This window comes from Miniopterus schreibersii (genome assembly GCF_964146895.1).
Source record: "Miniopterus schreibersii genome assembly, chromosome: 19".
NCBI lineage: Eukaryota > Metazoa > Chordata > Mammalia > Chiroptera > Miniopteridae > Miniopterus > Miniopterus schreibersii.
This window is the reverse complement of record NC_138119.1, coordinates 26,086,930-26,114,098: the sequence shown is the minus strand read 5'-3', so window position 1 is coordinate 26,114,098 and position 27,169 is coordinate 26,086,930. Positions and strand designations below refer to the sequence as shown.

At 36.0% G+C, this 27,169-nt stretch overlaps 1 protein-coding gene across 1 annotated transcript in view; it reads left to right on the top strand.

The window, feature by feature from the left end:
- Positions 1 to 27,169, top strand: part of PPP2R5A (protein phosphatase 2 regulatory subunit B'alpha) — a 65,908-nt gene that overhangs the window by 19,315 nt on the left and 19,424 nt on the right. Inside the window, exons 2-4 of the mRNA XM_081121808.1 lie at positions 14,448 to 14,644; positions 17,305 to 17,406; positions 26,308 to 26,400. Coding sequence (XP_080977934.1) covers positions 14,448 to 14,644; positions 17,305 to 17,406; positions 26,308 to 26,400 — 392 coding nt within the window. The remainder of the gene's footprint in view (positions 1 to 14,447; positions 14,645 to 17,304; positions 17,407 to 26,307; positions 26,401 to 27,169) is intronic.

The following is a 27,169-nucleotide window of genomic DNA, read 5'->3' as shown; positions in this document are numbered from 1 at the left end:
GTTTTGGTATGTGTGTCTTCATTTTCATTTGTCTCAAAGTATTTTCTGATTTTTTTATTTCTTTGATCCATTAGTTATTTAGAAGTGTCTTTAATTTCCACATATTTGTGAGCCTCCCCAATTTTTTTTGTTACTGATTTATAATTTCATTTCCTTGTGGTCGGAGAACATATTTTGTATATTTTTATGTTTTTAGTTTTTTTGAGGTTTCTTTTATGACCTGGCATATGGTCTGTCCTAGAGAATTTACCATGTGCATTTGAAGATATATGTATATTGTGACAACTCTAGGTATTGGACCAACCTCTCAGGGCTTGCTGTTTGTTTAGTGACTGGGTGAAATTTCCCCCCAGCATGGTGTTAAGCCTCTAATGTTCCTCAGCGAGGTGCAGCTTTGGGCATGCCAGTAGTCACCCTGAGATGACTATGATTTTGGCAGGGCTCTTTCTGTATTTTCTTAACCCTCCCCAGCTTTAATCCTAGCGACTTTCAGCTAATTGCTTGCTTACTTTCAACAATGCCCTGGGCCATTGATTGTTCTACAGACTAATAGTATCAAAATTCAGGTTCCTTTGAAAGACTTGTCCCCGAGGTCAGTGTTTGAGGTTCGTTGTGACACCAGGAGAGCTTCTCCAAGCTGTTTCGTTTCCTGGTGTTTTGTAAACTCACTGTCTAGAGCCTATATCCTCACTGATTCTACAAATCTCCCTATTGGCTTTCCCTATAACCCCTCTGTGTTTTGAGATACTCAGGTGAGGAGGAGGATGTTGGCATTTCTCATCCTGCCCACAGCTGCCTGTTGCTGATGCTAAGTTCGGGGCAGTGCAGTTAAGAAGACGGTTCCCCTCTTCTTTCTGGCCAGCCTCCACTGGTGGGACAGAGGGTCTACCTTTGATGCAGCACTAATGAGAATAGCCACCTTTGGATTTTTCCATGCTTTGTTGCACATGAAGTCAATTCCTTTGGGAAGAGACAAAAGAACTGTTTTATGGCTGCTTCTCCCCCCAGGCAAAGTCTCTGGGTCAGGGCTATGGAGCTGGGAGTGGAGACAATGGCATGCTTCTCTCTGAGTGACTCCTCATGTAGGAGCTGAGCTTGAGGGGGGGAAGGGGGTCAGTAGCCTGAAATCTTTTTTTTTTTCAGTCCTGACCCAAGGGTATGTTTTATACTGATTTTTTTTTTTTAGAGGGGAAGAGAGAGAGAAAGAGAGAGAGAGAAACATCAATGTATGAGAGAACCATCCATCCTCCTGTATGCACCCCCACTAGGGATCGAACTCGCAACCTAGGTATGTGAACTGGCAACCTTTCAGTGCATAGGACAATGCTCCAACCAACTGAGCCACACTGACCAGGGCACACCTGTGATCTTTTAATGATTTTTATTTTATTTTATTATTATTATTTTAAAATACATCTTTATTGATTTCAGAGAGAGGAAAGGAGAGGGAAAGAGAGAGAGATAGAAACATCAGTGATGAGAGAGTCATTGATCGAGCCCACAACCCGGGCATGTGCCCTGACTGGGAATCAAACCCCAATCGCCTGGATCCTAGGTCGACGCTCAACCGCTGAGCCACATCCGGCCGGGCAATGATTTTTTTTAAATCCTCACCAGAAGATATGTATTTTTTTTATTGAATTTTTTAGAGAGAGAGGATGGGCAGAGCGGGTGGGGGGTGGGGAGAGAAACATCCATGCAAAAGAGAAACATCAATAAGTTGCCTCCCATATGCTCCCTGACTAGGGATTGGACCCACAACCATTTGATGTATAGGATGATGCTCCAACCAACTGAGTCACCTGGCCAGGGCAGTAGTAACCTGAGATCTTTTTGGCTTGCCTTTTACAGTGTGGAACCCCAGTGCCTTACAGGCTAAGACTAAGGTAATCACACCTCACTATTCTCATTGGTGCTACACCAAAGTCTCTGTCCCACCAGTAGAAGTTAGGCAGAAAGAAGAAGGGGACTCCTGGATGGCATTGGCCTAGAACTTAGCCTCATCAACAGGTAGCTGTGGGCAGAATGAGAAATGCCTCCTCCTTACCTGAAGAAATCTGACTGGGAGCAGGAGGTAGAGGGGTCCTGTGTTCTTAGGTGCACCTCTCCCTAGTGGAGGTTCTGCCCAACTGAGCTGGGAGGAGGGAGGTAGCTGTCTTAGTTTATACCACAGACTTGTTTTTCTTACCAAATTTTCATAGATATTCTTGGATAGATGTTTTTCTCACTTGCTGTTTGCCTTAGGACCATTTCCAGAGGCTTTAAAAGGTGGTTTCGAAAATAAAACTTTTCATTAGTTTTGTTGGGGAGAGCAGAGCTGTGGGACTTCTTACCTTGTCCTGCTAGAAGTCAGTCTCCCAGGGGACTAAAATATTAGCTTGTTTTGTAGTGATAATTAGTACTTTAATCTTATCTAGGAATTAATAACATTTAGGTATAAAATCATGCCAATAAATTTGAAAACCTATAGGAATTGAGAAAATCCTTGAATAAAACAGCTTCTGAAATCGACACAAGAAGAAACAAAAATCTGAGTAAATCTTCTATCTATATAATTGAATCCTAATTAAAAACACTGGCAAGGACATTACAAGAAAATTAGAGACTAATATTCCTTATGAACATAGATGCAAATATCTTTTACAAAATATTAAATTGAATTTAGAAACTTATAAATAAAATGATACATCATGATCATGTGGGATTTACGCCAGGAATCTAAGGCTGGTTTTGTATTCAAAAATGATTTGCCACATAAACATAATAAAAGAGAAAAGTCATATCATCACTTCATTATAAATAAAAAAATAGAAAATTTCTTCTCTGTACAGTTCCCTTCTCTCTAGTACTTTTCCATGCAAATTTCAGCCACCTCAGTAGCCTTGATCTCCAGTTTTTAGTAGTTTACAGTGGGAGGGCTAGTCTGCTAGAAGCAGAGGTCTTATCCACATTTTTTTGTAATCCTTATGCAGTTGATGTGATGTGTGGCATATCATACATAAGTTCATATATATAGTCTGTACATATTTACATTTTTGTTTTTCTTTTTCATGTGTTTATTGGCCATTTATATTTCATGTACCCTTCTATAGATTTTTTTTTACCTTTTTTTTATGGATTTGTAGATGTTCTTTTATGTAGATGTTCTTCTAGCTAACAATTCAGAATTAGTTATAAAACTCTACGTGTCTTACAGTTTTCCTATTCACATTTAGTTTTTTAGTAATTAACTTTTGTTAATAGTATGAGGGAGGGATCTAATTTTTTTATATGACTGGCTAGTGGTCCTGACATCACTTACCAAATTTTTAAAATTCCCTACTGACTTTTAAAAAAACAACACCAACTCTATTATATATTAACCTTCGATATATGTGCACTGGCATGTTTCTAAGGGCTGTTTTTTCCCAATGGTCTTTTTATCTGTGCCTGCACCGTGTCATGTAGTTTTAATCACTCTGTGTAGTAAGGTGACTCTTCCCTTCTTTGTCCTATTAAAAATCATCTTGAGCCCTGGCCAGTTTGGCTCAGTGGGTAGAGCATCAGCCTACGGACCAAAGGGTTTGGGGTTCGATTCCTGGTCAAGGGCTCGTACCTAGGTTGCAGGCTCTATCTGGGGTGCATGCAGGTGGCAACCAGTTGATGTGTCTCTCTCACATTGATGTTTCTCTCTCTCTCGCCTAAAAATCAATGGAAAAAATATCCCCAGGTGAGGATTAAAACAAAAATAATTATCTTTACTATTCTTGACTCTTTATTTTTCCAAATGAATTTTAAGAGCAACTCTTCAGTTTCCAATAAAACACCCTGTTGGTTGGTTGATTGATTGCAACACCATGTTGCAACCCAAGTTGCATTTGCTGTATAGATTCATTGGAGAAGACATTGAGTCTTCTCATTCATGAATATGGTATATCTCTGTTATTTATATCTTCCATATATTTCATAAAAGTCATGCTTCTCTTTTGTTAGACCTCTTAAACTGCTTGTCCCGAAACCCAGTCATCCATATCACAAGGAAGCTCAGGCCTAGAGAGATGATTTGTAGATGTTCTGGTACTAACCTCACTTAGTCCTTTCTCCAGAAGCCAGAATCAACTGTCAAACGTATGAGTGACTTAGCCTTCATAGGATTCTAGCCCCTAGCTTTCTTTCTTTTCTTTTCTTTTTTAAATATATCTTTATTGATTTCAGAGAGAGGAAAGGAGAGGGAGAAAGAAACATCAATGATGAGAGAGTCATTGATCAAGCCTACAGCCCGGGCATGTGCCCTGACTGGGTATCGAACCCCGATCGCCTGGATCCTAGGTCGACGCTCAACTGCTGAGCCACACCCAGCCGGACTCTAGTTTTCTAGCTGAGGCCTTAGACATTTTGGAGTAGAGAAAGGTTGTCCCTGCTGTGTCCTGTCTGAATCTCTGACCCAAAGAAGCTATGATGGGTAATAATTACTGTTGTCTTAGGCCACTAAATTTGGGATAATTTGTTACTAAGCAATAGAAAATACAGAAGATATCATTGTGATTATGATTTGGCTTTTCCTGTAGGTCTGCTTTCAGAACACATAATTAGAATATTCTAATATAGTACATGGGAATAATTTCTCATTCTAAATAAGTTGGCATTTGTATTTGTTACAAGCTTGGTTGATTTGTATTATGTATGATAAAATAAACCATGTATCTGAGTGCAGAAGGCAGAGGAATAGACTCAGACTTTGAAAATTTATCATGACCATCAGGCTTCTTGGCAAACCTAAGATTTCTTGATTTAATGTACAGCCTTCCTAAATAGGTTTCATAAACTGACACCAAAGAGCACAATGTTAAATGTCCTTACAATATTCTCCTAAAGATTTTAATTTACTTCAGAAGTTTTTTACAAAGTTTGCTAATATCAAATGAATCAATGTAGTCATTAAGCTATACACTCAACTACATAGGTATTATTTTCCTCAAATAGTTCATTCTATGAACCTTGAGAACTCTTGCGACTCTGGATCTTTTCAGGAGGCAACAGCCTTGCAAGTCATGTAGCCTCACTTTTATGACCTAGGTCTGGAAGTCACGTAGCATCACTTCTGAAGTATTGACTCTCTTCCTTAGAAGCAAGTCACTATATCCAGCCCACATTCACAGAAATAGAAATAAACTCCACCTTTTGAAGAAAGGAGTGTCAAATAATTTGTGGATAAGTTTTAAAACTACTATACTTGATAAGCATGGATTGAGAACAAGGGAAGTCCTGTAAATATTTAATAGTATTAGGCTAAAATATCCTGCCTGATTCTCTCTCATAATGGGATATAGTTGTGTTTAGTGGTCCTGATAGACTTCAGTTCCTTTAAGTTTTTCTTACTGGTTAGTGTTTGATGGGCACTGTCTTCTGAAGAGAATGAAGAATAATGATGGGAGAGTGCATTCCAACCAGTGCATGTGCAAACAGACCATTCAGGGAACTTTAAGTATCAGTTATTATAGTATATAAAAGGAGATTAATTGGAAGTGAATTGGAAAGTAAGTACTCAGTTTTTCTCCTCTCTTTCACCCTCAACTTGAGTCATCTTTATGTTACATTTTTAAGGTTGGTAACATTTTCTATAGCCATAATTAAGTTTTCTGTAAATTATAAGTTAATTCTGAAAGTTGAAAGTCGTGAACAAGATTTATGTTGTGTGACTGTGTAGACTTCAGAGCCATGTATTGTTACATTTCCTTTCTTATATAGATTTTTAAGGATCTCCTGGAATTTCTGATTGGGTCTCTCTTTCTTTTCTTGTACCTTTAACATACTCTTAGTTTCCCCCTCCAGATGTCCGTATAAGACACTCCGTTCATCCTCCTGTGGAGACCACTCTCATGTGGCCTTTTCCCTGCTGCTCTAAATGGCCCAGTTGCTCTCTAGGCTTTATGTTGCTTCCCCTATTCCTGGATTCCAGTCCTCCTCTTTTTCCCTTATCGCTGCTCATATCCTCAGGTAATTCCCTAAGCAAGGTTGTGAGGGTGCTTAATTTTCCAAGCGCTGTTTTTGCAGGTCTGAAAATGCCCTTATTGAACACTTAGTGCTTTATTAATAGTAATTGGCTAGTTACAGAGTTCTCGATTGACATTAGAATTCTAATGGTATAGCTATGCTGTCTTCTGGCATCACTCTTGCTGATAAATTTGGTGGTATCTGCCTCTGGTTCTGTTGTAATTTTTCTTTTTAATCTGAAAACTTTTAGTTTTTTCTCTTGGACATCTGAAATTTCACAGTGATATGCTAAATTATCTCTTTGATTGGGGTCATTTTTTCCTGTTTATTTAGTTTTCTTTCTTATAGGCTTTCCTTGAATGTCTGGCAATCCTTTATTTTCTATTAAATATGTATGAGTGAACGAAATAATTACTTTAGAAGTTGGATGGGGTATAGTGACTGCTTTTCTTAGAATAATTGGGCAGGGAACTAGGTAAAAGAATATATGACTCTGAGACTATTCGTTTTCTTTAAGAACCTTCCTTTGTCTTTTATTTGCCTGGAGTATGAGTGCAACTGTATTTTGGAGTGGAATAGTAGACTGTCTAGCACATAAATTTATATAATTCCCCTATTTTCATCTTATGTTTTAATCCCATCCTCTATTTCACCAGGCTTTTCTAATCTGGAGTTCTGTAGGAACCTTGTCTACAATTCTCTTTCTGTTTATTCTAGGATATGACTTCCACTGTTTTGGTTTTGTCACTTACCACTTCTTTATGTATTTTGAATTTCCCAGAAATTTGTTGAAGTCTGTTGCCTAAGGCCCCATACTTCTATTCTCTTTATTGTGGATTTTTGTCTTTTTGTTTGTTTACTTTTATTTTAGAGTGGAACGGGAGGAGATGAATAGATTTGACATTTTTAACTAATATGAATTGTGAATCTCTAAGTGGGTAAGGATTTAGAATATAGCTATTAAAGGAATAATTGATATTTCAAGTACAGTAAGTAGTTTATACTTTTTCTTGCATTCTAGGTGATTTGAATCTCAGGTTCTTTGCAGATTTGCTTTGTGATTTTGGGCATGCTATGTAGTGGGATTTTATAGTATTTTACATATTATACAGTAGTGACTTTCAAACTTTTTTTTTACTGCAAACTATAGTAAGAAACATTTAATTTTACAACTCAGTACTCATATACGCTGTTATGAAATAATACTCTTATATGCAACATGCTGATATTTTGTATATTTTTAAAATTTCTGGTTGTGGCCCAGTAAAACAAACTTAACTACCCATCAATGGGTTGCAACCTGCACTTTGTAAACAGTTCTTTAGAGCAGTGTTTCTTCTTTTTAAAAAAACAAACAAAAAAAACCAGATACACACAGGGAAACACTTCTCATCACAGCAACCCAACTTCCAGCAACCACTGCCCTGCAGAGAAAGCTTGGATGGAGGCCCCAGCCTCTCCCTGGCTTGGCCTTTTCAGGCTGTCCCACTGCTCTGCCCTCTGAGAAGTTTCCACCTTTTTTTTTTTTTTTTTAAATATATCTTTATTGATTTCAGAGAGAGGAAGGGAGAGGGAGAGAGATAGAAACATCAGTGATGAGAGAGTCATTGATCGGCTGTCTCCTGCATGCCCACAACCTGGGCATGTGCCCTGACCGGAACTGAACCTGCTATCTCCTGTATCCTTTGTCGCTGCTCAACCGCTGAGCAACAACCGGCCGGGCTAGAGCAGTATTTCTTGAAGTGTAAGCCAGATACATCTTCAGGTTTGGTATTGAAAAAAACTTAATAATTTAGAGATAAGTAAGGATGACCGAACAGGGCTTTTGTGAGTTTTAGAAGTTATGTTAATAATTCTCCAAAGATGAAATGCCTTACTTCTTCCCTAGAGTTGTCTTGATTCTCCTTCTGCCTAAGACCACACAGGGATTTCTACAGTGGTGAGAATTTTTTAGTGGGATCAAATTTCAGTCATAATGAAGTGGAATACAATTAAGATGCTGTTAAAAAACTCATCTTCCGGTCGAATTTAAACTAATGACATATTTTGCAAAGTAAGGTACATTTGTTTTTTAGATAATTCCTTCATTTTGCAGTTTTCTTGTAATTTTCATGCTGAGCTTTTTATATTGGGGATTTGGTAATATTGTTAGAAGAGCACTCTTAGTAAATCTTCAGCTCTGATGTTATTGAAAAGATTAATATAAATTGGTATTTCGGGTCATTATATAATATTCTTAAATTGTAATCAGGTTTCTTTTAAGCAACAAAGAGACTTAAGGCATTTAAAATTGTTGAATATGATACACTATGTTAATAACTAGTGGTCTGAATTGCTCCCAGGTAAATACTTCGGGAGGTGAAAATATACTAATAAGTTTATGTGTAGGACTTGTTATTAAATGCCAGTCACTAGAATTGTAACTGTATTATTTGTTCCTGATATATTTACACGTTTTGGAAGAAAATATCTGTTTGAAATAGATACATGTCATCATTTCAGGAAGACCTGGCTTAAACTGCTCCAACAAAAATTTTGGGTCTCTTGGTAATTAATTTCTAAGTGACTGAGCAAACAAATACTGTGTTGTACTTGGGGCATGATGCAAAACAATTACACTGTCAGCATCCACCATTCCAGTTGCTATGTGATATAATACTATAAGGTATTCTGAATTTTCCCTTTGAACTTGTGTGTTTTTATTTTTAAACCTCTAAGTGAAATTCTTGTCACCATAGGAATCAGAATGGACATTATCCACATTGAAATGGCAAATGGATAGTCAACATTAGCTCAGTAAAAATAGTAAAGTAAAAACAATATGTGACATTACTGCCTAAATGTAAGATATTGCTAGACTGAAACTTCATGGAGTATGACAGATTTCATTTGCAAGCATTCTTGTAATGGTGAAGTTGAAGTATAAAGTGGCCAGTGTAGATACTGTCAGTGTTTTTTATATTTAACAAACAGAATTATTATGTACTTTTTCTCACAGATTGTTATTCATATTTATGAAATACAGCCAGAACATAATCTGATCTTTTTTCAGCCTATTGAAATATGTTTTTCTTTTTCTTTTTTTCTAATGAGAAAATTCAGTGTAACTGAAATGTTTCAGAAATGTGCCTAAGAGTTGGGACATATTAAACATTCACAGCTGCAAAATGTTTCATAATTTTTTAACGATGAAAACCATCACCACCACATTTTCTTACTAGGATAACCATCATAAAAATATTTTCACTTGTATAAAAATGTTGCATGTCTTGAAGTAAGCCTTCAAACAATAGGTAACAGTAACCTTCCTCTCTTCTCTCATTTAACCTTTTATAGTCTGGCCTACTCTTCCGCACCTGTTTCACCTTCGCTGCCAAGAAACTCAGCACAAAGTGCTTAAAATATAAGTCAAATACCTTGTAATATCTATAACTTTCCTGCTTTTAATTAATTATGGTTTTATTTTTAATTGTTATGTTTACATTTAATCTTGTATGCACTCTCACATTCTTTTTAATTCCATATTATGTAGAGAATTGGTCATATCTATATGGTAAATGACTACCTTTTACATTTGTTTATTGCCTGATAGCATTATTATTTTATGTTTTGTACCTTTCTTTCCCAACCTGCTTCTAAATCAGTTGAGGGTGGAAGTCATCTCTAACTTTTAGAACTAACCTCAAAGGATTGTTCTGAAAGTTAAATAAATTAACATGTATGAAACACCTAGAGCTGTTTTTGGCATGAAGAAAGCACTAATGTTAGCAGTAGTATAATTTATTATATAGCACAGCAGACTGCACAACAGAACATATACTTACAGGAAGGGTTAGGTAAAAAAAAATTATTCTCTAATATCTAAAAATTAATCGAGGATTAGAAACTTCCATTTTAACTCAGTGCCAAAGGAGTTGAAATGCTAACTGCTTTCTAAGTATTTCTGATGTTTGGGAAGATCCAGATGTGACCTATCCCACCCAAGCATTGGTTAATGCCGGATGTGGTTCTAGAAGACAGTAAACAAATTCAAACGAACCATCAGACTAAGAATGGATTGCTGAAGAGAGGCACTATGGAAGCATGCATTTCATTCTAGAAAAGACTCAAGAATTAGGCACCCAGAAGAAGAAACTATTTTACATGTAACGTGTTCCTGAATCTGCTTTTTTCCAATCCTGTTTGAAAATCATTTTGTCTTCTAATAGGTTAGCTAGCATGTGGTGTAGTTAGCATGTGGTGAAGGGAAAAATGCCCTTCCATTTGTAGTCCATTTTGAAATGTGATGCACTCACCTTCATGATTGTCATCTCATTTAGTCCATTTAAATCTGTGAAGGTAGGTTGTTGATAAAGGTGGTCATTGTTATAAATAATTGTTTTTTAAATGTTTTTAATTGATTTGAGAGAGAGAGAGAAACATTGATGCTAGAGAGAAACATTGATCAGCTGCCTCTTGTACACATGCTACTGGGGATGAAGCCCACAATCCGGGCATGTGCCTTGACCAGGAATCAAACCAGTGACCTTTTGGTGCATGGGACACAACCAGCTGAGCCACACTGGCTAGTGCATTATAACTCTTAAGCATAGACAGGATCCTATGCCATTTCAATACCCAGCACCAATTATGAACTTTTTTCATTGTTCTGTAGACTTCCTCAGTGTGTAACTTTTATTCTTTAAATCTAGAGCTTAAGCATCGAATGTGTTTTGTCAACTCCTTATATGTCCTATGCTAGATGTAAAAGAAATGAAAAGGAAACCCTACTCAGTAAATGGTCCTAGCCTTTGAGGAACCTGCATCTTTTGGGAGGGGGGTGATAAAAGAAATATTTGTTAAATACAAGCCTAAAGATAGGAATGTACTCAGCTGTATGATTGAGAGTGTGAGTGCTGTAGATGTTCAGAGAAGAGAGGAGGGATCACTGTATCCTGATCTACATAAGGGAAGTTTTGTGGAGAATACGAGATTTATGTTTATTTTTAAAGAGTGAATAGGATTTGGAAACACGGGAGGAAATCTGGTAAGGTATTTCAGGTAGGGAAAAGAGTTTGAACAAAGGCATACTGGCCTTTGGGGAACAGGAAGAGGAGTGATTTCACATGGAGGAGGTGGTAGGGGGAGGAAAGAGAATAGGACTGGCTATGTCAGGTGAGCACATACTGAAATGGGATATTGTATGAGTTTATAATGCTTTTAATATAAGGAAAATTAGCTAAAAAATATTTAAAACCTGTTAGGCCTGAGTTAACTTCTAAAGGTACGGCACCTGTTTCCCCAAACCATCATTATAATGAAATTTAATTATATGTAAAGATATGTATTTGTTATAATAAAGATATAATATAAAGCTATATAATAAGGATATAGATATTATTATAAGTAAAGATATTTATAATGGAAGAGAACCGTGGGGATTTCCTGTACAGAGTGAGTCTTACTGCTCACATAATCACCCCTTCTCTAGTGTATATTGCACATCCAATCTAATAAGCGTAGCCCAATTCAGAACCTTACAGAAAGCAGAGGTGTCCATCTTCTAATTTTTAAAACTAGTATTAAGCAGACATCTACTCATGAAAATGAAATCAACTAAATACCAGTATTAAGTGGACATCATTTATTAATTGAAATTGAATCCATATCACCATTTTAACTTTAAGGGGAAAACACCTAGAGCAGCAATTTTCAACCTTTTTCATCTCATGGCACACACAAACTAATTACTATAATTCTGCAGTATACCAAAAAATACATTTTTTGCTGATCTGACAAAAAAATATAGTTTTGATACATTCACACTGGACTGCTATTGTTGTGTTGGCTGTTGTCATTTTTTTTATTTGACAATCTAAAGGAAAAGAGGTCAGTGTCCCTGACTAACTAATCAGGTATTGCATGTTTTAAATAAAATTCTTATGGCACACTGGTTGAAAATCGCTGCCTTAGAGAATTTAAAAAAAAGGCCTTTTGGAATACAGCTGACTTCTCAGAGAATGAGCAGTTTATAGCTTAAATGACTAAGAATCATTTTGGGATGAACAAGGATGGTAAATATATGACTGGTAAGGTTATATGCAGTATGTATGCCAGGTGGTGCTTCATTCTCACCCCTTAAAGAATGAGGTATAATTCCAGGGTAAAGATAACTGTTTAACGTATTACTTGCTATTAAAAATCACTGCAAATTTAATGGTCTTTTTTTTTAAAGGATACATTAAAATGTTCCCACTTCAGAACAGTTTCATTAAAGGTGATCCTAAATCAAAAACTTTATTAAAATGATCATCAAAAATTTCATGTACTCTGTTAATATTACTTGGACTCTGATGCCAGTATGAGGATTGTAGACCTCAGCCTTCATGTAGCAAAGGGTCACTGCTGAATCTGGAACAGAGCGTGTTATACAAGGTCTTTGTAAGTGTGGAACTACCACAGGGACATATCTGGCAGAGCCACAAATGGGCTGCAGCAAATAAAAAATTTTAAGAATCTTTATATTTTTATTTCAGAAGTCATGTGCATTTTGTCATTCTTTATAATATCCACATTCGTTTTATTGTAAAAATGGTTTTGATTATCATTGAGTAAAACCAATCAAGACGGGTTTAGGATATCTGACCTACTACATTTTAGCAGTACTTTATCTAAATCAGCTTTTTTTTTAAATCCTCACCCAAGGACACCTTCACTTATATGTGGAGAGAAGGGAGGGAGGGAGGAAGGAGAGAGAGAAACATCAGTGTTAGAGAGAAACATCCATCAGGTGCCTTCTGCACCCCAACCAGGGACCAAACCCGCAACCCAGGTGTGTGCCCTGACTGGGAGTCAAACCCTTGACCTTTTGGTGTACAGGACAACACTCCAACCGAGGGAGCCACACCAGCCAGAGCTCTAAATCGGCTTTATAGGGACAGCAATTTGAATATAGTTGCACAGTAATTTCACTAGCTTCTGTCCCCCAAGAATTTAAGAAGCATAGGCACCTGCCCTAGCCAGTGTGGCTCAGTGGGTTGGGTGTCCTCCTTTGTACGAAAGGATCACCGGTTCCATTCCTGGTTAGAGCAATATGCCCAGGTTGCCTGCTCGATCCCCAGTAGGAGGCAGCCAATCGATGTTTCTCTCTCATTGATGTTTCTGTTTTTCTCCCTCTCCCTTCTTCTCTAAAATCAATAAAAACATAAAAAAGCATAGGCACCCTTGGTTAAGTTATCATTTTTATGAAGATTCCTACCTGTATCTTATATAAAATAGGTACTGATTTTGAATGAAAGAATACTTTTGTATATCATGAGCTAAAATAAATATCAGTATTATTGAAATATATGATTTTAAAAAGTGTAATCTCAGTAGTTCAATAAATTTAAATTAATTGAAAGTCCTTGTTCACAGATTTGAAAGTTTGGAGTTCAAGTTTTCTTATTTTTGAATGTTGGAAACAAAAGGACTTAATACGTTTGTTAACAATAAAGTCAATATAAGGTGCCCATGATTTTGTAATAAGTAGAAGGTAAAACAGTAAACATTTACGGAATGCCTATTTTGTGCCAGATACTATGCTAGATGCAAGATAGATACTATGCTAGATGCAAGATCTAGCATAGTATAGAGAGGTTGGGGAGGGAGAGGGAGAGAGAGAGATAACACTTGTTTCCTGTCTTTAGGGACCTCATATTTTCAAGGAGTCTCACACATGTAAAATATAATTGCCATAAAGCATAATAAATACTAAAATGAAGATATTCACCTGTGGTACACTTGGGTAAAAGTAGATTAACCAACCAATTTAGCTTCAGTGCATAGAGACAGCTTCTGAGAAGGGAATATGCTTATTCTGAAACGTAATAAATGGAGAAAGTTGCCAGGGTGGGAATTTGGGAAAAGCACGTTTCAGACAGAGGAAAAAGTGTGAAATTGCCAGGATGATGGTTTAACTGAAGTGAAGTTGCATGCTGGAAAGTGTCGAGATGACAGTAGACGTCTGCATTTTGTATACAAGCCTCAGAAGTTTGAGCTTCATTCTGTAAGTTTTGGAGGATATTTGAAAAGTACTGAGTATGATCACATTGATTCTCAGTTTAGCAAACTCTTAGCTTTTGAGGTAGCTGAGAGGATAAATTAGTAGTTGTGGTGGTTATGGTACCAGGCAAGAGATGCAGTTAGGATATCATTTCTGTAACCTAGATGAGAGTCATTAAAATGGCAGTGCAAATGACAAGGAAAGGATAGATTCCAGATATGTAAAAGATGCAGAATCAATAGCATTTAATGATTGTGGGTAATGAGCAAGGAGGAAGAGTCCAGTATATATCCCAGTTTCTGGCATGAATGATGGGATTAAATGGGTAAATTTCTCACTAGGTTTTTGAGAGAAGTTTTATGTATGTAAGTAGCTTCTACAAAGTTAATAAGCATATAAAGGTATCTTCTGAGTAGATTATTTCTAAGTTTTTCTTTATTTTTATTTATAGATGCCACTTCAAATGAACAACAAGAGCTCTTCTGTCAGAAGTTGCAACAGTGTTGTATACTGTTTGATTTCATGGACTCTGTTTCAGACTTGAAGAGCAAAGAAATTAAAAGAGCAACACTGAATGAACTGGTTGAGTATGTTTCAACTAATCGTGGTGTAATTGTTGAATCAGCGTATTCTGATATAGTAAAAATGGTAAGCCTCTAGATTTATGTTCCTCAGATGTATATAAATTCAAGTAAGATCTGAGGTGTAATTATGAATTGAGACTTATTTAAATGTACAATAATTAATGTACTCAAAAAAGTGTTTTTTCAAATAGTCCATTTGCAAGATTATCCATTCATTCCAGTGATGCTGATATTGCTTATAATAGTTGGGGAATTCAGTAGCCACAAATCTGGTGGCTACCATATTGGGTAGTGCAGATCTAGAGCTTAGGAGAAAGATGTAGGCTCAAGATTATACAGATTGATAGATAATTAATGTCGTGGGGCCAAATAGTCACCAAGAGAGAAAGTCTAAAGGGGGAAGAGAAGGTCAATGGAATACTATGGGGCTCTCATTTCAGTGGTGGGTAAGGGAGTCAGGTCTAAAAAATTCTTATTTAGGACATTTTTAATACCATATTTGTAGATTCTGTAACACTTGAATTTTAATCAAAACTCAGGACCTTTAAGAAGTTAAATAATATAAATTTGAAATATCTGATGTGAAAAATACTGCAAACTTTATTGAAGTAAGATTGCTTAGGATACTGTTCCATCAGACAGTAGACATTTGTTTAGAATGTGTGATTTCTGTATGCATACTAACAAAATACAAAAAAAATCAGTTGGAATAATTAGAGAGTCACTGAGTACATAATTTAAGCTTAAATGCTTCCAGAGTATAGAAGGTTATAGCAACTATAACATATAGTTGCCTTCATTTCCTTCCCCTTTCCTAATACATGTTCTGGGGGAAGAGCAAAATGTGTAGGAAAGTTAAATTTCACCCTAATATACTAGTTGGTTTTCTTTATCACATTGTTACTAGAAGACCAAAAGGACGTAGGACATTTTGGTGCATTTTTTTAAAGTGAATAAAAGCCTTAACATTTTTTATTTTTATTTATTTATTTATTTTTAAAAATATATCTTTATTGATTCAGAGAGAGGAAAGGAGAGGGAGAGAGAGAGAGAGAAACATCAATGATGAGAGAGTCATTAATTGGCTGTCTCCTGCACACCCCCAACTGGGGATCAAGCCCACAACCTGGGCATGTGCCCTGACCGGGAATCGAACCCCGATCGCCTGGATCCTAGGTCAATGCTCAACCGCTGAGCTACACCCAGCCGGGCAGCCTTAACATTTTTTAAAGAATTGCTGTAGAGAGAACATTAATCAAAATGAGATTGGCTTTCTAAACTCCCAAAGACAATAAAAGGTAAGTGACAGTTTGAGAATATAAATAGTAAATATTGATAGGCTTCTTATTTTGTGTTTATCATTTAAAAAATGTTTAGGGAGAAAAACAATATTCCCACCAATATTTCCACTGATTTCAAGTGGCTTGTATTCAGGAATTTTGAAAGTCCCAGGAAAGATACTTTATCTCTACGAAGTTGTTGATTTACTTAGGTATTGAAAGTACTCAAATATTTGAGTCAAATTATTCTGTAATTGCTATATACTAATAAATTTTGGGATTTAATTTCTTTTCCCAAGTAAAACGTGTTTCTTTTTCAACTTCTGGATACTTAATTTCTAGATAAAGTGAAGTAAGCTCACCTGTATAGTCCTTGGAAGCTCTTTGGTGTACTTATTATTATTATTATATACAGTTCATTTTCCAGCAGATCAAATAGTACCTTATTACTTTCTAAGTCTATGGTTATAGTAATTGACTGTTAGCAGTTATTTCACCTACCATAGATGCCACTTCTTAAGAAAAGTTGGAAATTTGCTTATACCACCAAATAAATACCCCTTGTTTCATCCTCTGTTCCCCAAATCGTTTATCTCAAACGACCAATCCCTCAGTAGTATGACCTTAAATGTTGACTAAACCATTTGGTCTATTAGTTTGTTCATCATTCTCCAAAGAATTGTGAGTTGGAGCCCCCATCGATCCTTCGCTAGAGAGAAAGGATTTATGTAGTTTACCTTGCTACTGAGACAGACAGTGTGAAAGATGAAATTACAAATACTGTATTTCATTGATCTAAAATGAAAACTCTCAAAGTACATCCTGATTTCCGAGATAATTTTTTTTAAAAGGCTCAGAATAGATGAAATACAATAAGTTAAATCATCATGAGGTATTAAAAACTATATCTGTAATAGTAGTGAAGACATCCTGCCACCTTCCTCTTCCTTAGTGTATGGTGTGTGTGTGTGTGTGTGTGTGTGTGTACACATATATATGAATGAATGGAAATATTTTACTAAACTTTTTGGTTTATAAGTAAATGGCTGGGTTAGAATAAGGGGGGAGTTGTAGAAAGGTGAAAAGAATCAGGTTAGGGATAGGTCGAGTTAAGAACTTTATGCTTTTCCCCCAAATATCCCTCCCTTTCCCAACTTCTTTAAAAGCAAAACTTGGAAAGAACAACTTATAATTTAAGGAAGAGGAATCCACAGGTAATCTGTAATCTTCAGTAGCTTGGCATCTGAAGAAGTCAGTTACGGGATAGAGAAAAGAGAAAAACAAATGCCTGCCTTCATATCTTGAAGAGGTTTATAGGTTTGAACTAAGCTTATAGCCACAATTTAACTTTTTTCTTAAAGTTATCTTTAAAATAGTTCATTTTGCATTGTTGAATTCAATTATACAACAAAGAACATAAATCTAAATTTATTTTTCTTTACAGATCAGTGCTAACATCTTCCGTACTCTTCCTCCAAGTGATAATCCAGATTTTGATCCAGAGGAGGATGAGCCCACACTTGAGGCCTCTTGGCCTCACATACAAGTATGGAACATCATTATTGACTGTTTTTATATTTATGATATTCTGCTGAAATCATGGCTTGCTCTCAGATCTGAGCGTCTAAGTTTTTTAACTTTATTTTTTTCTTTTCCCAAAATACTGCTTTTCACTTTTTTTATTGTGATAAAATGCACTTAACATTTACCATTTAAACTGTTTTAAAGTGTACTATTCAGTGGCATTAAGTACATTCACAATGCTCTGCAACCCTCACTGCTATCTAGTTCCAGAACTTTTTCATCATCCCAAATGGAACCTCCCTTGTCATTAGCAGTCACATTCTATTCCACCACCACTACGTATCCTTCTGCAGCCCCTGATAACTACTAATCTGCTTTCTCTGTGGATTTGCCTGTTCTGGGTATTTAATATAAGTAGAATCATATAATATATAAACTTTTGTGTCTGGGTCCTCTCAGCATAATATTTTAAAGGTTTATCAGTGTTGTAGCATGTATCAATACATTCCTTTTAATGACTGAATAATATTCCATTTGTTTATCCATTAATCAGTTGATGGACATTAGGGTGGTTTCTACCTTTTGGCTATTGTGATTAGAGCTGTTAAGAATATTCATGTACAGGTTTTTGTTTTAATATCTGTGGTCCATAGTTTTGATATGTTTTTTGTTTTTTTAAGTATGTCTTTATTGATTTCAGAGAGAGGAAGGGAGAGGAGAGAGAAACATCAATAATGAGCGAGTCATTGATTGGCTGCCTCCTATATGCCCCCCTCTGGGGATTGAGCCCGCAACCGGGCATGTGCCCTAACAGGAATCGAACCTCGATCTCCTAGATCATAGGTCAAAGATGCTCAACCACTGAGCCACGCTGGTAGGGCAATATGTTGTGTTTTCGTTCTCATTCATCTCAAAATATTTTTTATTTCCCTTGTGACTTCTTTTTTGACTCATTAGTTATTTTGGGGTATGTTTAATTTCTACAGAGTTGTGACTCCCACATTTATGTTACTGATTTCTAATTTTATTCCACATGGTTGGATAATAAATATACTTTGAATGTTTTCAGTCCTTTTGAATTTATTGAGGCTTGTTTTATGGCAGAGCAGAGCATACAGTCTGTCCTGAAGAATGTTTCATGTATGCTTCAGAAGAATGTATATTCTGTTACTGTTGGATGGAGAGTTCTGTAGAAATGTTAGGTAGAAATGTTATTCAAGTCTTCTATTTCCCTGTTGATCTTCTGTTTACTTCTATCCATTACTGAAAGTGAGATATTGAAGTCTCTGTTATTATTAACTTGTCTATTTCTCTCTTCAATTCTTATTAGTTTTTGCTTCATGTATTTCTGGGGCCCTATTGTTAGCTACATATGTTTATAGTTGTTATATCTTCCTTATGGATAGCTTTTATCAACTCTAACCTTTAGTAAGAGTTTCTTTGTTTATTTTGTCAGATATTAGTATGGCCATTCAGTTCTACTTTGGTTACTGTTCGCAGGATATATCTTTTCCATTCTTTTAATCTGTTTGTTTCTTTGACTCTAAATTGTGTTTCTTGTAAATAGCATGGGTTAGGATTATGGTTTTTTATTAAATCAGTTTTGACAATATCTTTCTTTTGACTGGAATGTTTAATCCATTGACATGCAATGTAATTACTGATAAGGAGGGATTTGCATCTTCCATTTTGTCGTTTCCTATATGTCTTACATCCTTTTTGTTCCTTTACTCTTCCATTACTGCCTTTTATATTAAATAGGTATTTAGCCCCGCTGGGTGTGGCTCTGCGGTTGAGCATCGACCTAGGATCTAGGCGATCGGGGTTCGATTCCTGGTCAGGGCACATGCCCGGGTTGCAGGCTCGATCAATGACTTTCTCATCATTGATGTTTCTCTCTCTCTCTCTCTCTCTCCCTCTCCTCTCTCTGAAATCAATAAAAGATATATTTTAAAAAAACACACAAAAAACAAAAAATAAATAAATAGGTATTTATTCTAGGGTATCATTTTATTTTAATTCTCATGTTTCTTTATAGTTTTTTATTTATTTTCTTAGTAGTTACCCTGGGGATTGCAACTAGCATCTTAAAACAATCTAGTTTGGTTGAATACTAACTTAAAATTCAGTAATATTCAAAACTTTGATCCAGTATACCTCCATTCCCACCCCATTCCTTTGTTGTATTATTGTCATACGAATTAGTTCTTATTACATTATATGCCCACCAATACACTTTTTAAATTATTACTTTATGTGGTTGTCTTATAAAACATAATAAAAGTTATAAATAAAAATACATGTATACTGTTTGTTATATTTACCTATGTAGTTTATTTCTTCCTGTGGATTTGAGTTATATGTAGTGTCCTTTCATTTCAGCCTGAAGGATTCTCTTTAGTATTTCTTGTAGGGTATGTCTGTTAGTGATTAATGTTCTCAGTGTTTGTTTTCTGGAAATGTCTTAAATTGCCCTTCATTTTTTGAAGAAAAGTTTAGCTGAATATAGAATTCTTGGCTAACAGCCTTTTTCCTTAAACACTTTGAAGATGTCATCCTACTGGTCTTCTGGCATCCATGGTTTTCTGGTGACAAGTCAGTTGTTAATCTTATTTAGGATCTCTTGTATGTGGTAAGTTATTTTTCTCTTGCTACTTTGATCATTTTCTCTGTGTCTTTGACTTCTCAATTGATCATGATGTGTCTAGATGTGAATCTCTTTGACTTTATTCTACTTATAGTTCATTGAGCTCCAATTAAGAGTTCATTGTGTAAAGTAATAATTTTCATCAAATATGAGTTTTTTGTAGCCATTATCTCATCAAATATTTTTTCTGCCGCTTTCTCCTTTCTTTATGAGACCCTCCCAGTATCTGTATTTTGGTATTATTGTTGGTGTCTTACAGGTCTCTGAAGCTCTTCATTTTTATTCATTCTTTTTTCTTCTTGTACCTCAATCTAGATAATTTCTCTTGACCTATCTTCACATTCACTTATTCATTCTTCTAGCCCAAATTGTTCTTCACTGGTTTCTTGGCACGGGGAGGGGGAGGCAGCATTTTCCCCAAGATCTTCACTCTGCCATTCCAGAAGTCCATCTCTAGAGCACATATTTTTAGTTGAGATTAAGAAAAGGTAGTCTTCTTGTTCTAAATGCCATTGAGTGACAACTCACTCCTCAGAATCATTGGAAAATTGGTAATAAAAATCTCTTGTATGGGCAGGACCAAAACTAATTTTATCTAGCTGTAACTGCTTTATTCAAACATCCCCTCAAATATGTTATTTTAATATTAATAACATCTAGGCTTCGCTCAATAGTATCAGATTGGCACTATCTCACTTGATACTTGAGTAACTAGAGCTCTTTAGATTGGCTCAGGTAGTTCATTTTCTACCACTTATGCTCTTCTATGAAAACTGTTCTAAAGATTCAGTTATAGCTGTAAATATACTCACATGTGTTTAGTGTTTCTTTTGCACATGTTCGTATATATCTAGTCTTGATGATCATTGAGTTTTTTTACTATATATCTTGGATTTTATTTTTGTTTCTTCAAATATCTAGTTAAAATGCTCTGAGAGTACTCAAATGAAACTTTCAGTTTAGGTATTTTCTTATTTTTAAAATAAGCAAGGTTTTGAGAGAAAAAGTAAAAGTCACCGTGTTCAAAGGACTGTTGCCTAATGCTTCAAATATGACTTTTATATTTTTAAGATGATATTAATGACCTAAAATTTGTAGGCAAGCACAAAGAAGTGTTTTTCTAGAGAATTTAATGTATTGGCCTATATATGACCAATGGCATTTATTTGTAAGACTACCGATCATGTTTAATGAATTATATTAACAGTAATAACAATAGCTACCATTTATTGAGCACTTACCACGTTCCAGAGATAGTGGCAACTACTTTACATACATTATCTCCTTTAATCCTTACAGTAGTAGCACTATAAAGTAAGTATTGTTTACATTTTATAGATAAGCTTAGATAAAGCTAAAAGAGATTAAGAATTCTGCCCAACAAATAGTAAGTGGCAGAATCAAGTTTACAACTCAACACCAAAAGTCCTTGCTCTTATTAAAACTTACTCTCTCCTAGGTATAGTCTGTGGCCCTAAAGTAGATACATACAAATTCTTACATGAGGTTTAATTCATACCTTTTGAGCTTCATCATAACAATAAATTAGATCTTCCAAATAATTCAACTAGTCATAACTTTCTTTTTTAGACCTAATAAATGAGCTTCTAAAGGTATAATTATACATGTACAGATGTGCCTTAGTTAAATGGAACAAAAGTTTATATGTATAAATTCTAACAATTAAGAGAATTATCATTATAAAGCATGGTGAAATGGAAATGAATCTGGTGACAGACCTCTACTCAAATCTCAGTAGGTAATATACAGAAGGCAGCTTATCAATGTCTCTCTCTCCCTGCCTCTCTCTCTAAAATCAATAAAAAACATAATTTTCTGTATACCTTTTAGATAATTAGGAAGGCTTGGCTGCCTGCCGTTATTAGCCTGGAATACAGGCAGATGGTGCAGTATTTTCATTCTTTTTTATCAATTATTTTCTTAAGTGGCACAGATAATTAAGATGTAATTATAAAGGATACTGACTAGAACATAGACCTTTTTAGTAATAATCTGTATGTTAGTGACTGGAGCTCTTCTTTATGATCTGTATAATCAGAAATTTAAACTGGAGACATATTTTACAATGTACACCTTCACATTCAAGTAGTTTTTGGCCAGATATACTGTATTTAAGATTTTTGCCTGTTCTAAGAATTAAAAAATTATAGAGATCATAGCCTAATGCACTAACATTAATGTGGAGAAATAGAAAAAGAACATCTTTTATCCTTTATGAGGTTGAGAAATTTTTATTACTTTGACCTTTTTTTTAAATTACGACTATTTAGTATTTTTTTTTTTTTAAATGTATCTTTATTGACTTCAGAGAAAGGAAAGGAGAGGGAGAGAGAGAGATAGAAACATCAATGATGAGTCATTGATCGAACCTACAACCCGGGCATGTGCCCTGACTGGGAATCAAACCCCATCTGCCTGGATCCTAGGTCGACGCTCAACCGCTGAGCCACGCCTGGCCGGGCTAAATTAGTTTCCTCTTAATAGAGGTTGGAAAACATTCAGTCACTGTACTCCCTGAAGAGAGTTTTGTGTACTTGAAGATCATTGAAGTTGCTTCTCAGTCTTTGCCTCTCTGGGCCATACATTTCCAGTTCCTTTAGCTTTTTGTATAGGTCTTATTTTCAGATACTTTAATCATCTGTACTAGTTTCTATTGTATGTTCTAGAGTCTTTTATTTGTGAAAACCAAAATTTTTTTATATTTTAACTACCTTGGGAAAGACATGGTCATACTGAGTAGAATTGTAAGATTATCCTCCATTCCCTACACTTTTTAAATTATCTTTATTGTTTAAAGTATTACAGACGTTCCCTTCCCCTCATTGATCCCCTCCACCCGCCCCCGCACCCCCTTCTCCACACTATGTCCCTGCACTTTTAAGTTATCTTTTATCTTTTAGGGTTTTTTATTCTTTTTTTGGTTTACAGAAGTAGGAAGACCAGCCATACATTGAACACATATGAAGTTAGCTATTTTATTAGAGAAGTGAATCCACTGCTGGAAGTATCCTTTGCAGCACTGTTTCTTAGATTCTAGGAACAATTTATTTATTCATACAGAAGAACATTGAAAAATTTCAATAACTACAGAAGTAGTTTCTCAACAACTATGATTTTCATTCATTCACTAAATATTTATTGAGCATTTATTGTGTTCCAGGCATTTTTGTAAATATTGAGGGTCAAGTATTGAACTAATAAGCAGAGTCCCTGATTAAATAATAATAAAATAGATAATACTATGTCAGGGTGTGATAAATACAGGAAAAAAGTAATGCAGGACAGGGTGTAGGGAGTGACAGTGGGGTCAGGGTGCAATTTATAGAAGCATAGTTGTAATTGTGCCATATTGAAGATTTTTAGATCTGTAGATCACTAGTGTTTCTTCTATTTCTGTTTGGGATTACTCTGTGTATTTAGATGACCTTTTGTCGTCATCTCTTCAGTGGTGCTGAGTTGGCTGCATAATTGCTGCTAATCTTGACTGGTCACTTAATGCTCATTGTCAGGTAAATGATGCCGATGAAAACTATGTAAGAAATAGTATGTGGTGTCTGATAGGCACAGGTTTCAACAGAATATGTGATTTAGAGGATTCATTTTGATCTGGAGCTTGACACCATGTAAGTCTGCTGAAGTATATGCCTATTAAGCCTTAAATCCTCTATTTCTGATTCAGAGCTTAAGAGGTAGAGCATACAGGCTGCACATGCCGTACTTGGCCCATGTTTAACCTGGTTGCACCTTACCACACATCTTAACTTCTGCTGAACTGGGATCTGCATAAAGATTGTGAGTCTCTGATTCCATAGCCAGCAACTCATACCTTACACACCTTCTTCTCAAGACATGGCCTCCATTTCTATAAAGGCCCTCCTCTTTCTTCTTGGCTCATCCAAAGCCTTACCGAATGCAGGACTCAAGGTGCATGTCCTCCTTCAGACTTTTCCTTACTGACCTTATTCCACAGTGTTACAGGCCTCTTTTAAATGGCTCCTGCAGTCATAGTCTGTGCTGTATGATTTTTGTCTATATACCATTTTATATGTTTTTAGTTTTGTCTTACCTCTCTAACAAGTGAATGAGCTTTTTGGAGCTGTACAGTGCCTGTATCTATTCACATGATACATAACTAAAGGAAAAGTGTTTCTTTGCCCACACTTCTGACACCATCTGTGGATTTTCTACACCGAGAAATTTTCCAGTTCTCTGCAGACACTTACTCATAACTACCCAGAGTTAGCACAGACTCCACAGGTTAAGTAGAGGCTCTGTCCCACCAAACTGCCCCCCACTTCAGATAGCAGTCAGGAGTCTGGGCCACACCTCGGATTCATTAATTTGCTATAATGACTCACATCTCAGAGAAACACTTTACTTGCTGTTACCAGTTTATTGTAAAAGATACAACTCAGGAACGGCCAAATGGAGGAGATGCACAGGGTGAAAGTATAGAGAAAGGGCTTGGAGCTTTCTTGTACCACCCCTCCCAGCACCTCGATGTGTTCACCAGTCCCGAAATTCTCCAAACCCTTTATGGTGGTTTCCTTAGGTAAGCATGATTAATTAAACCATGGGCCATTGGCGACTGATCTCGTATCTCCAGCTCCTGTCCTCTCCCTGGAGGATGGGGGTTGAGGCTGACAGTCCCAACACTAATCATAGGATTAGTTCTGGGACAACCAGTCTTCACCCTCCCAGAGTCACCTCATTAGCGTCAACTCAGCGTGGCTGAAAGGGGCTTATTGTGAATAACAGAAGATACTTGTCTCACCCTTATCACTCTGGAAATTCCAGGGGTTTTAGGAGTTTTGTGCCAGTAACCAGGAATTAAAATCAAATATATGTTTTTATTATACCACAGTATCCCAGTATTAAACATGAAAATGGGCCCTGAGCAAGTTGTGCCAGTGAAACTATGTAGCAGTCTGTGAGCCTGTACTAACTCTTCAGGACTCTGTGATTACTTCTGTATATCTTTTTTTACATGTGTATACCCCAAAGTGAATTATGTAATAGTTGTTTAACCAGAAATTTATAAGTAAAAATTTAATTGATATTAACTTATATCTTGTACTCTTAACTCATACTGAACATTAAACGCTAGATGATAATTAGACTAGCTAGGCACCACTCCTTTTGCATAGTTGGGCAAAGATGCATCAAACAAACAGTATTTACTCAGATCCCAAAACTGTTGACACAGCCTTGGAATATTAATGAATTTGTAGTACTAAAAATGTGTTACCCTGTGGGCGAATGACGGCCCAAGTCTGGTAGTGTTTTTGTATGTTGTGAGGTCTCTGAATTTATTGCAGCAGTCTTGTCTTTTCTTGTCTTTTTTTCCCCTCTCCCTTCTATATGTGGCCTACATGTTTTTACTGAATGACTATTTTTACTTTGGTATCTAATCCTTTTTACTTTTAGGGTATTAATAGCTAACAAATGAAGGCACATTTTGGGCTATACTCCTGCCTTCCTGCCTTTTATAGCCGTTAGATTACAATAAAAAAACCTTAGTGTATTTGCCCTTCTCCTTGATAGGGAAGGGTGTAAAGGAGGCAAGCTGAGCTCAGTAATATTTTTCTGATTTGTGGCAGCCAGTGAACATTTGTTATTTTTTTCAAGATCCTGGCACTTTTTAAGTAGAAGGCCTGCTATGACATCTAGTGTATTCACTGTGGTGCACAGACATTCCTTCCTGAGCCCCGTGTTTATATAATTTGGCTCGTTATTTCCCAAGTGTGGATAAGGTATGCTAGTTTCAGTTTAATTCTTTTCCTCCACTGTAGTTTTAAATTAAGACTTGAAGTTTTTCTTTTTTTATTGTTATTGATACCCTGCCCCTTACAATCCATTTTATTCTTGTATGGATGGAGGTTTTTTGATTCTGTATTTAACAAACTCTGGAGATTAAATTGAGGTAGTTCAGTGGTCCACTGGAGAAAGGACATTTTCCCAGTGAATATGGACTGCAAAATAGTCTTCTTAATTATTTACTAGGCACCCTCTTTATTTTCTAGCTCCTGTAATTTAACATTTGAGTGATGTAAAACAACAAACAGTTCTCAAAATTTACCAGCTTAAGAGACCAAATTGTGTATATTTAGTTTTTAAAAAACTGTTACAACTTGTTACTTTTTTAATGAAATATGAAATTTCCCTACTTGTTGGTAAGGGAGGTGTGTTTTTGGTGTGACATTAACTTAGGGTAATATTATAGGCATCATCTTAACTTTTGACTTTCTCTCATAGTTGGTGTATGAATTCTTCTTAAGATTTTTGGAGAGCCCTGATTTCCAGCCTAGCATTGCAAAGCGATACATTGATCAGAAATTTGTACAACAGGTAAGGAATTCTTATGTCTTAAATTTTCTTATGTTCATCTTAGCAATGATTTATTATCTTGTTGATTAAAATAGTCTTTCAAAACTTGAATGGTTTATTTCAATTTAACAGCACTTAATATTCTTGCCAGACAACTCAGATAAAAATGAAGTAGCTTTGGGACTACAGGAGTATTTTTTTTTTTTTTTAATGTTTTTATTCATTTCATAGAGAGGAAAGGAGAGAGAGAGAAACATCCATGATGAGAGAGTCATGGATCGGCTGCCTCCTGCACTCCCCCGACTGGGGATCCCTGCAATCCGGGCATGTGCCCTGACCCGGAATTGAACCCCGATCACCTGGATCCTGGGTCATCGCTCAGCCACTGAGCCACACCCGGCTAAAGAAAGGATTAGCTTCTAATGAAACGAATCAAATTCATAACCTCGTGAACAAAGAATGCAAACTAAGCAAGACACTTGTTTAGGGGAATACAAATACGACAAAAGGCATCACTAGCCTCAAAAAATATCCACTCTAGTGGAAAGAGATACGTATGTAAACAATTACATATAATTCAAGACAGAATGGAAAAGATTTCTGATGAGGTTCAGAGCTTGCTGTCTTAACTGTAACTGTCACTACCAAAGGACAGAACATAAAATTCCTTGATGACTTCATTCTTCAAGAGAGATTATATTTTTTCCTAAGAAACTCCAGTGTGTTATTTAAAATACAGTAATACTTTTTCAGCAGAAGAAATTCAGTTTCTTTACCACTTTAAAATACA